This window comes from Acomys minous (genome assembly GCF_964271855.1).
Source record: "Acomys minous genome assembly, chromosome: 14".
NCBI classification, from domain to species: domain Eukaryota; kingdom Metazoa; phylum Chordata; class Mammalia; order Rodentia; family Muridae; genus Acomys; species Acomys minous.
In genome coordinates this window covers 73,580,548-73,590,418 of record NC_140496.1, presented here as the reverse complement: position 1 = coordinate 73,590,418, position 9,871 = coordinate 73,580,548, and the positions used below count along the sequence as shown (strand labels likewise).

At 46.7% G+C, this 9,871-nt stretch overlaps 1 protein-coding gene across 1 annotated transcript; it reads right to left on the bottom strand.

The window, feature by feature from the left end:
• Positions 1–500: 500 nt before the first annotated feature.
• On the bottom strand, positions 501–7,677 carry LOC311582955 (uncharacterized protein). Its single transcript, XM_084756297.1, has 3 exons — positions 7,607–7,677; positions 2,764–2,886; positions 501–1,432 (listed from the first exon to the last, which is right to left on the bottom strand). The coding sequence occupies exons 1-3, from the start codon at positions 7,670–7,672 to the stop codon at positions 1,256–1,258; spliced, it is 366 nt and encodes a 121-aa protein (XP_084612423.1). The 5' UTR covers positions 7,673–7,677; the 3' UTR covers positions 501–1,255.
• Positions 7,678–9,871: the final 2,194 nt, after the last annotated feature.

The window sequence follows — 9,871 nt, the reverse complement described above, 5'->3', positions numbered from 1 at the left end:
TTGCCAACACTCATAGAAGTTACTTTTTCAAATCCTAACATTTGTTTCATTATCCCCAAACTATTTCTGACACTCATCCCGTTCTAGTTTAAAAAATGGCAACAACGGAAATCGCTCCACAAGCCTAAGTCCTATCATGCTTGTCTCTGATGGCGTCCCTTACCTTCTCTGTGCCCGCCTACTAAGGTTGCCGCTTGTTATTTCAACTCGTTTGTGAATTGAAAGCCTGTAATTCTAATTACTCACCTTGATTCCTTTCTTTCCTACAATTCCACTGCCGATCTTATTGGCTCCCTTCTATTGCATGTGCGTCAATGCTCCAATCCTGGTATAGCTAACTCTCTGCCTACTTCTACTTGTGCCTGCTCAGGTGAATGTCCCGCACAGCCCCCTTGCCAGCAAGAAGGACGCGGGAACCAGGATCCTTCTGCAGACAACTTTATTGAAGAATGAAGGAGGAAGATGCAGAGCACAAAGGGCGCCCTGCTTAAGTAGGTCCCGCGGCCCCAGGGCAGCGTGTGCGAAACGGATTGGCTATTAGGTCTTCACCAAATATGACGCCCCGGGCTGGGCGGTGATCAAGCGTGGCTGTGCAACTGTCGCATGCGCATTGACTCGTTTATTAGGCTCATCCCAGACAAAGGAGATAGGAAATAGGCGCCAACTCAGAGCGCGGCTCTCCACATCCCCCCCCCCTCTTAATTACTAAATGAAGAAGGCAGATTCAGAGAAATGGGCCACCCTAGGATGAGGCCTCCCAAAGAAGACTGGGGCTAAGATGTCCGATCAAGGCAAGCTCATTATTCTGAGTTTGCTGATCAAGGCACATATTCCCGAGCCAAATAGGACCACCACTCTCTCAGGTGCAATGGGGAACGAGCCCCGCTGAGGTGCAAGAGCTGGGGTCAGCCAAATTGATCACTCTCCCAAGTGCAATGGGTGAAAACCCGTTGGGGTGCAAGAGCTGATCCCATGGCCAAACTGATGGGGAAGGGCCATCATCACAGGGGTAAACCCCAAATCCAAATCTGGCAAGCAGGACCAGGAAACACCCAACCTTGTGCAATGGACATAGTTGTAAGGGTGCATGGGCTGTTAAGTGGTCGTACCAGAGGTTTATTTTTTGAGCAAGGCGATCCAAAAGTCTGGGGGGGGGACCCCTGATCCGATGCCATGAGTGCCTGTGCAATCACCATCTTGTCACGGTTTTGTTGGGCTTTGACCTTGTAGACCATCCAAAATAAGAGCACCGCTCTCAGGTAAGGGCAAAACCCCAAAAAGCCACCCCCGCCCACTCTTTGAAGTAAGAAAGAGCAGAGGAAATCCAGGAAGAGAGCCCCTCCGTGAGGGATAGGTCCAGGTGGGTCGAGTTCACCTGGACAATGACGAATCTCAGCTTCCGGAGGGTCTCCTCAAATTCGGCTGTCCAATTCTGCAACAGGAATTGAGAAAGGGCCTTCGAGAGGTTAGCTGCTCGAGTAAAATTTTCATACTGTATGGAAGTAATGCAGAGGCCAGACAACTTTTGTTCACAACCTAGTTGGGCCATTTGCCATAAAATATCTAGTTGTTCTTGGACTAGATCAATACGTTGGTTGACCAACATTAGGCCTCCCAAAATCTGTGAATTGGCTGAGACCTGCTCGTCAAGAGCTGAGGTTACTGCGGCAGACAAATCGTTAATGGTTTCTGCTGTCTGTACAGAAGTAGACAACGCAAGAGCAGAAGCAGTGACAGAGTCGGCCACTGCTGAGGCTGCAATAATGCCTACAATAACTGCTGAAATTCCGAAATCTCTCTTTACTCTAACAAGCTGAGACTGTTGGGTGCCTCCACAGGTACTGGAACAAATCTGGGTAAACGAGCTACCATAGCAAAGGAATGAGCAGAGGCATTCCAACATAAGGCATAAAAGCAAGTAGAGTGGGTACAACTCAGGGTGTTTGATTGAATAGTACTACTGTTACTTATAATCCAAACAAATGGGGGCCACACACATATTGGGGTATGCACACAATTTGTCCTTTTAAAGTCCTTATAGGGTTTTACACTGGAGGTCCAGAAGAACCTACCAGCGCCAGAGACTTTCCCTGTCCAATCAAACTGCAATTGGCCCTTGGCTGCAAAGCCTCCTTTTGACATGACTACAGGAGATAAGTCAGTGCAGCTCCCATTTACTCCACAGAGGAGCCATTGATCAAAGGGGTTAATATTTCTTCGTGCAGGATCCATATATGTAAAATTGTATCCTGCAAAGGTGCTGTTAAAATACGTATTGATGTTAGGGGAAAAAGAAAAGTAATTCGTGACAGTCCATGAGGCTTCCCGAGACTGGCAGCCTGTCCAGGGCAGAAGAAGGTCATCCGTCATGGTTCCTCTGCAAAAGGGGGCCAATTTTGGCTGAGAGAGGGGTACAGTTCGTTTTGTCCCAGCCGGCCACCATCCGGATAGAACTGTGGCATTACTCACTATATCATGTTTATCTCCCCAAGAGGGTGTCTGGAGCCAGGCTGCAGATTGATTGTAAAGTGGGATGCAGCTAGTACTGTCATTGAGGGATCGAACAATGACAAAGCACAGACTTCCCAGTAGGGAAAAAGTCCTGTTGTTATTTACATGATGAACCTGGTCATCCATGGGCAGGAATACCAATCCCAAGGTTTTATTTGTGGTGAAAAACCGGAGGAAAACTTTTGCATCATGCATCACAGGCATGGGCAGCGGGAATGTGGTCATGATTCCCCAGCGAGGTTCCCCGGTCACCGTCATCAGGTCAGGAGGGGAAACCAGCGAGCCATCTGGAGCTTCCTCATGGTGATGGGTCGAGTCGTCCAACAGGATCTTCCTCATCAATCTCTCCGGCAGCCAGAATGGGGCACTTTCTTCCTGTGGGAAAACACAAACAGCTCCCCTGGATCTTATTAAAATAGGATCCGGGCCTTTCCATTGTCCTGTCAGGACGTCCTTCCATTTAACAAGCTCTTTTGGCCTAGCTGGTTCCTCATAGTGACGTTCGGCTGCTGTGAGCCCATGATCGTCCATATTCAGGAAGTTTAAAGTAAAGAGTGCCATGGATACTACCACGCGTGGCACTGAGGGCAGAGCTTCCTCTATACCCCCTTTCTGTTTAAGAAGATAAGACTTGAGTGTGCGGTGGGCACGTTCTATAATGCCTTGGCCTTGTGGATTGTAAGGCAGGCCAGTCAAATGTGTAATTTCCATTTGGCGGCAGAATTGGCCAAATTTTTAGAAGTATATGCAGGCCCATTGTCTGTTTTTAGAATTTTTGGCTTACCCCAGGAACTCCATGCCTCTAGGCAGTGTTGGATCACATGTGTGGCCTTCTCACCAGTTAATGGGATAGCAACTAATATACCTGAACATGTGTCTACAGAGACATGTAGAAACTCTTGCCTGCCAAAGGAATGGACGTGACTAACGTCCATTTGCCAGATTTGTAAGGGTCTTATCCCACTAGGATTTATGCCCACATGAGGCACAGGTAGGAATTGACAGCAGTTCTGGCATTGGGTGACAATTTCTCTGGCTTCCTTCCTGGTGATGCCAAACCATTGTCGTAAGGTTTCAGCTGTCACATGAAAGGTTCTGTGGAAGTCTCTTGCTGCTTCCACCGGAGGGCGTAGTGCGGCTGCTATTAGCTTTGTCGCTCAATCCGCCAAATCATTAAAATGAGACATCGGTCCTGGTAAGGCCGAGTGTGCTCTGATAAGAGTGATATAAATGGGGTTGTGCCTGGAAACAAGGAGCCGCTGTATTCTGGCAAAAAGTTGAGCTAACCGACTGGTTTGTCTAATCATTCCAGCCGTTTCTAGAATTTTAACAACATTAACCACATAGGCTGAATCTGAAATTATATTTAATGGTTGGTGAAAGGTTTCTAATACCTTCACAACAATCAGACATTCCACAATTTGAGGTGATGTCTCAGGGTAATGAATGGTGGTAACTTTGCCCTGTACCACATAGGCTCCCATGCCTGTCTTGGAGCCATCTGTATAGACGTCAATTCCATTAGGTAAGATTTTGGAAAGATTATGGCTTGGTTCGAGAGAAATTGTAAGATTGGGTGCTTCGGATAGTGATTGTCTATGGACCCATGAAAGGAAGTAAGAAGGATTGCCCAGGAGTCTGAAGTACCAGCCAAAACCTGGACTTGCTGAGTTGTGTAGGGCACAACTAATGTGGAAGGCTCCCTGCCAAAATGTGTTAGAGCAGCTTTTAACCCCCTGAGAACAAGCTGCGCTATAGCATCAGGATACCAATCAATGATCTTTGCAGGGGAAATACCAGGGTGGATCCATAAAAGTGGTCCCTCCTGCCATAGAACTGCAGTAGGAAGTTGTTGAGTTTTAAATATGCACAGGTCAAATGTCTTAGTGGCATCTATACGTTGCAGTTGTGCATCTTGCAGTGCCTTTTCCACCAGGGCGAGAGCCTTATTGGCTGTTGCTGTCAAACTTCTGGGAGAGGAGATGTGTGGGTCACCTTCCAAGATATCAAATAGGGGCTTTAAATCTACGGACGGAATTTTTAGAAATGGTTGAAGCCAGTTAATGTCTCCTATGAGTTTCTGGAAATCATTCAAGGTATGTAAATGGGTTTTTGCGTATTTCTAACTTCTGTGGTACAATCTTGTCAGGGTGGATAGTAGACCCCAAGAATGACCCTATCTCTGAGATTTGCACCTTTTCAGAGGCTAGAAACAGTCCATACTGTCTTAGAGTCCGGACCAACGCAGGGTAGGAAGCCTGTAAAACGGTCAGGGTTTGATGGCACATGAGAATGTCATCCATATAATGTAACAAGAGTAAGGATGGAAAGAGACTTTTAACAGGCTCTAGCGCTTGTTGTACAAAAAGTTGACACATGGTGGGGCTGTTGGCCATGCCTTGGGGTAGCACCTTCCATTGGTATCGCCTGTCTGGTTCTGAGTGGTTAACAGCGGGAAGGGTGAAAGCGAATCTTTGTCTATCTTGAGGGCACAAGGGACTAGAGAAAAAACAATCCTTAATATCTATAATAATCATTCTCCAGTCTTTTGGCAAGGCCGAAAGTAAAGGGAGGCCCCTCTGCACTGATCCAAAGAGGCGCATCTGAACATTAATGGCACGCAGGTCATGAAGCAGTCACCATTTGCCTGATTTTTTCCTAATGACAAAAATTGGGGTATTCCATGGCGAGGTGGAAGATTCTAAATGACCCAAATCTATTTGTTCTTTGATTAATACATTAGCTGCCCCAAGTTTTTCGGAGGATAAAGGCCATTGAGGAACCCATATGCTTTCCTCCGTAAGCCAGGGTATGGGTATGGAACCCTCAATGGCTGCTAGGGAAAACCCAGGCCTTGTCTGTTAATCTTCCCTTTTTGTGGGATATGGCTCAATCTCCCTTGCTCTTGCTTCCCTAGTCCTTTACCCTCCATGTAGCCCATTCTGTGCATCATGTCAATAGCTTGTGTTGAATATTCATTTGTAAGGGTTAGGCCTAGATCCTGTAGGATGCCTCTCCCCCATAAGTTAACTGGCAGAGGGAGGACGTAGGGAATAAAACTGCCTTTTATTCCCTCCTCTGATTGCCAAGACAGAGATTTGGAGCTAATGGCAGGGCAGGATTCGTATCCAAGGCCCTGTAATGAGTGACTAGACTTTGTGGTGGGCCATGCTGTGGGCCACCATTCTGAAGAGATAATACTCCTATCTGCCCCAGTATCCAGGATTCCTGTAAATTGCTTGCCTTCAACCTGCAACTGCAGGGTAGGTCTACTCTTCAGGTTCATGACCAGATAGGCTGAGTCAGTACCTGAAGTGCCAAAGGAACCTTCTCCTCCAGGCGATCCGGTAGAGGGGAGGGTGTCATGAAGACTTGGTAGTAATAATAGTTGTGCTATGCGATCCCCTGGGGAGATGGAAAAAACACCTAGGGGACTAGAGCAAAGAACTTGAAGTTCTGTTGAGCTATTTTGGTTCACCACTCCTGGATGGACGACCAGCCATTTTAAGGCAAGTGAGGGGCAGCCCAGAATGAGTCCTACACTATTAGGTGGCAATGGACCCCGGAAGTTCACTGGGACCAGCTGGATGCCCATAGATGGTATTAGTAAGAATGAGGAGGTGGCACAGAGGTCCAATCCTGCGGAGCCTCGCGTTGCTCGGCGAGCATTTCCGTGTTGCGTTGTGTCCCATACTTCTTGGGGCCCTGGGATCTGGGGCCCTGATAGCCGTTTTTTGAATTGACCTCCGCTTTATCAGTAGTCCTATCATGCTGAATGAGTCTGCCCTGAATGTCTCTAACAGAGCGACACTCATTAGCCCAATGATACCCTTTTTTGCATTTTGTACAGAGGCCCGGAATTCTTTTTTCAGAAGTAACTCGGCAGTCTTTTTTTAAATGGCAGAGCTTTCCACAATTAAAGCATGTAGGCCGTGAGCCCATACGGGGACAGCCCTGCCCTTGTAGGATGGCAGCAGCAAGACCGGCGTTTGTAAGGGGGCCTCCGGTTCCTCTACAAATTTTGATCCAATCAGTCAATCCCTTATTTCTTCTGGGCGTTATAATTGCTTTACATTCGGGGCTAGCATTCTCAAAGACTAACTGCTCAATCAGTGGCTTAACCCTTTCAGGGTCTCCAAAAATTCTGCTGGCGACTTCTGTCATTCTGGCAACAAAGTCTGAAAATGTTTCCTGAGGACTTGTATAACCTTTGTAAGATTTCCTCCTGCTTCCCCCTTTTTGGATAGCGACTTCCATGCATGGATAGCCGCCTTCGATATTTGATCGTAAGCTCCCCAATCGAAATTTATTTGATCGTCTGCATAAGGACCTTGACCAGTCAACAGATTAAAGTTCCATTCCCTTTGATTGCCTTGCGCATTCGCATTGGCCCTGGCCTGAACCATGGAAGCATCATGCCATAAGGCTTTCCATTCCATATATTGTCCCATTGAGGGGAGTACAGATTTTATAACATTCTCCCAATCAGCAGGTGTCATGTGAGAGGTGGCAAGCCTCTCAAGTTGCATAATTGTAAAATTAGCATCAACCCCGTATTTATTCACCGATTCTGCAAGCTCTTTAATATCTTTAAATTCGACCGGTGCATGGATTCGGCCGCCGCCTTCCCCTTCTTGTTGAAAAACGGGGAAGGCTTGTGCCAGCAACTTTTGATCCTGTTTTGAAAAGAAGGATCTGTGAGGGGGGGCCGCATAGGGCGGTGGTGCATCATGGTCCCCCAGATGTGTCGGGGCACTAGGGCGAGTCCCCACCCCAGAAGATGTAAGATTGCGCTTCCTACTTGAGATGCCCACAGACTTAATGGTAGGCGTGTCGTCAGGGCGGTACCATTCACTTTCGTACCGAGCTGCCTCTTCCTCTAAGCCCACCTCTTCTGATGAGCTGAGGTGTTCGTCTGAACTGGAACTATTCAGCTCAAGAGCCTCTAACTCCTTTAAGGAGGGATACAGAGGCTTAGATTTGCTAGGTGACTGTCCTGCTCCCATCTCACCCAGGGCGTTCTTTCCCTCTCCTAAGTCGTCTTGAGATTTTTGAAATCTCGAGGAGACCTTCTTTTTTGACATGTCTTTTTTACCTTTTTCATCCTGGCGCCTCTCTGGTTCCGTTTCTGATAGACTATCCTGTAACTCCCTGAGGGCATGTTGACTAGCTTTTACCAGTCGAGTGTAAGGCTTGTCCGTCAGGCAAGAATGGATAAGTTGCCAGACACTTTCCGTGAGGCTGGCTACTCGGCCATCCCTGGCAGCTGCTTCAATCTCTTTCCCCAACTTTTCCCATGATGGAACCGTCAGGGAGCCTGAAATAGCATACCAAGGAGCGATGCGATCGACCTCCTTACAGAAGTTTCGTAATACTCGCGTAGAGAGTTTTAAATCACGCTCTCTCAGGAGCGTCTGTAACGACAGCGCCACCGAATGTGATGCGCCCATAATATGGGGGGGGGGGGAGGGGGAAGGGGCCGCGGCGGCTTATCTACGTCCGACTGATTACGGCTTCACAAGACTAAAACCCCCGCTGCAGGGATGGGCAGCAGCACATAAGGAGGAAGAATAACACAGTTGCCACAAAAAAGAAACCAAAAGCCTCTATAGCCCCGACTGTAGATGGAGACAGCGTTGAAACATCAACCCCAAAGAGATGTTGAACATACCTCTCGGAACCTTCCGTGGATCTGCAGTTCTGAATCCTGCTCCGTTACTGGAGGGTCTCCTCGGCGCCAGCGATAACAAGGCTATCCCGGCGTCCCGGGTTTCAGCACCAAATGTCCCGAGCAGCCCCCTTGCCAGCAAGAAGGACGCGGGAACCAGGATCCTTCTGCAGACAACTTTATTGAAGAATGAAGGAGGAAGACACAGAGCACAAAGGGCGCCCTGCTTAAGTAGGTCCCGCGGCCCCAGGGCAGCGTGTGCGAAACGAATTGGCTATTAGGTCTTCACCAAATATGATGCCCCGGGCTGGGTGGTGATCAAGCATGGCTGTGCAACTGTCGCATGCGCATTGACTCGTTTATTAGGCTCATCCCAGACAAAGGAGATAGGAAATAGGCGCCAACTCAGAGCGCGGCTCTCCACAGGTGAACATTTTTTGAGAAAGTCAGTTACCTGAGTTGACTCACACATTCATAATTAATAACCTAAACTTGGCTGCTAGCGGCATCCAACCCAAACACTCTGTTTTTCTATTCCATTCATTCCCCTATTTTCTCAAATGGTGACTTCTTACCTCCTCTGCTCTCCTGAACTGTCAGACTTCTAATTCCCTTTCACCATCTTCAATCTCAGCCTGATTAATCAATCAGAAAAGAATTTCTCAAGTTCCTTTCTTTTGTAAACACTATGCGTTTCAACAGGGCTGCCTGTTGTATGAGTAAGGACAACCCCTCTTTATGTTTTTGTTGTTGTTGTTGTTGTTGCTGCTGTTGTGTTCTCGCATCCTTTGCTACTCACTGACACCTTTCAACCAATCATCTGCTATTATCTATGAGTTGGCAGTTGTTTTTTAAGTTAGGCTTTCTTCATTGTTGTATTCAAATGCTATTATTTCTCCACCTTGAAAACTACTTTTAATCCAACCTCCCTTATCAGATACTAGCCTACTTCTACTTCTCTTCGTTAGGAATTGTTTTGGTAAATCAAGATAGTTGTCTGAACAATGTTTTCTCAATCTTCCTTCTCTATAGCTTATTGCAGTTATGCTTATACCCTCCAATTTCACCATAACTGGGATTTTTCCGTTCAACAGTTGACATGACCTAAATCAATGGCCAATTACAGTTTTTAATCTATGGGACCTACAAGCTGACTTGGCAATGCCGTTCTTTCTTCTTCTTGAAGTGCCACTTGACATCTCAAGCACCACATGCTTTGTCCTACCAACTCACTGTCTAGCAGAAAACAATTGTACAAGAAGGTACTGTAACAGTCGAGTGAAATTGAGGGTTTTTACATCCTTTTAGTACTTTTTTTTAAATGATTTTAAGCACTATGACGTTGTCTTATCCAGTTACATATATTTAAGATTTTTGTAATCCACCTGGTGAGCTAACACATTGGCAAACACAAATTGGACTCCATGGTTTACTGTTGTTGCTGGTGTTTTGTGTTCGCTTTTTTTGCTTTTGTTTTTAAGAGAGAGAGAGAGAAAAAACATGAAGTTGGGTGAATAGGAAAGGGAGAGGATCTGGGAGGAATTTAAATAGAAAGAATATGGTTGTTAGGGTTCAGGAGTAGCCACACAATGACCACTCAAACTCCAGACTCAGACTGACAGAAGTTTCTTTGAACGCTGCACTAAAACTGAACATAAACTGGACATAAACTGGACACAAGCTCAATATAAA

Coding starts and splice junctions, on each gene's coding strand:
- LOC311582955 (XM_084756297.1), bottom strand. CDS start 7,672: ATGCCCTCAGGGAGTTACAGGATAGTCTATCAGAAACGGAACCAGAGA. Junction 2,887..7,606: donor GAGGCGCCAGGATGAAAAAG/GTAAAAAAGACA, acceptor GTTTTCCCACAG/GAAGAAAGTGCCCCATTCTG. Junction 1,433..2,763: donor CCCCTCCTGACCTGATGACG/GTGACCGGGGAA, acceptor TTCCTGTTGCAG/AATTGGACAGCCGAATTTGA.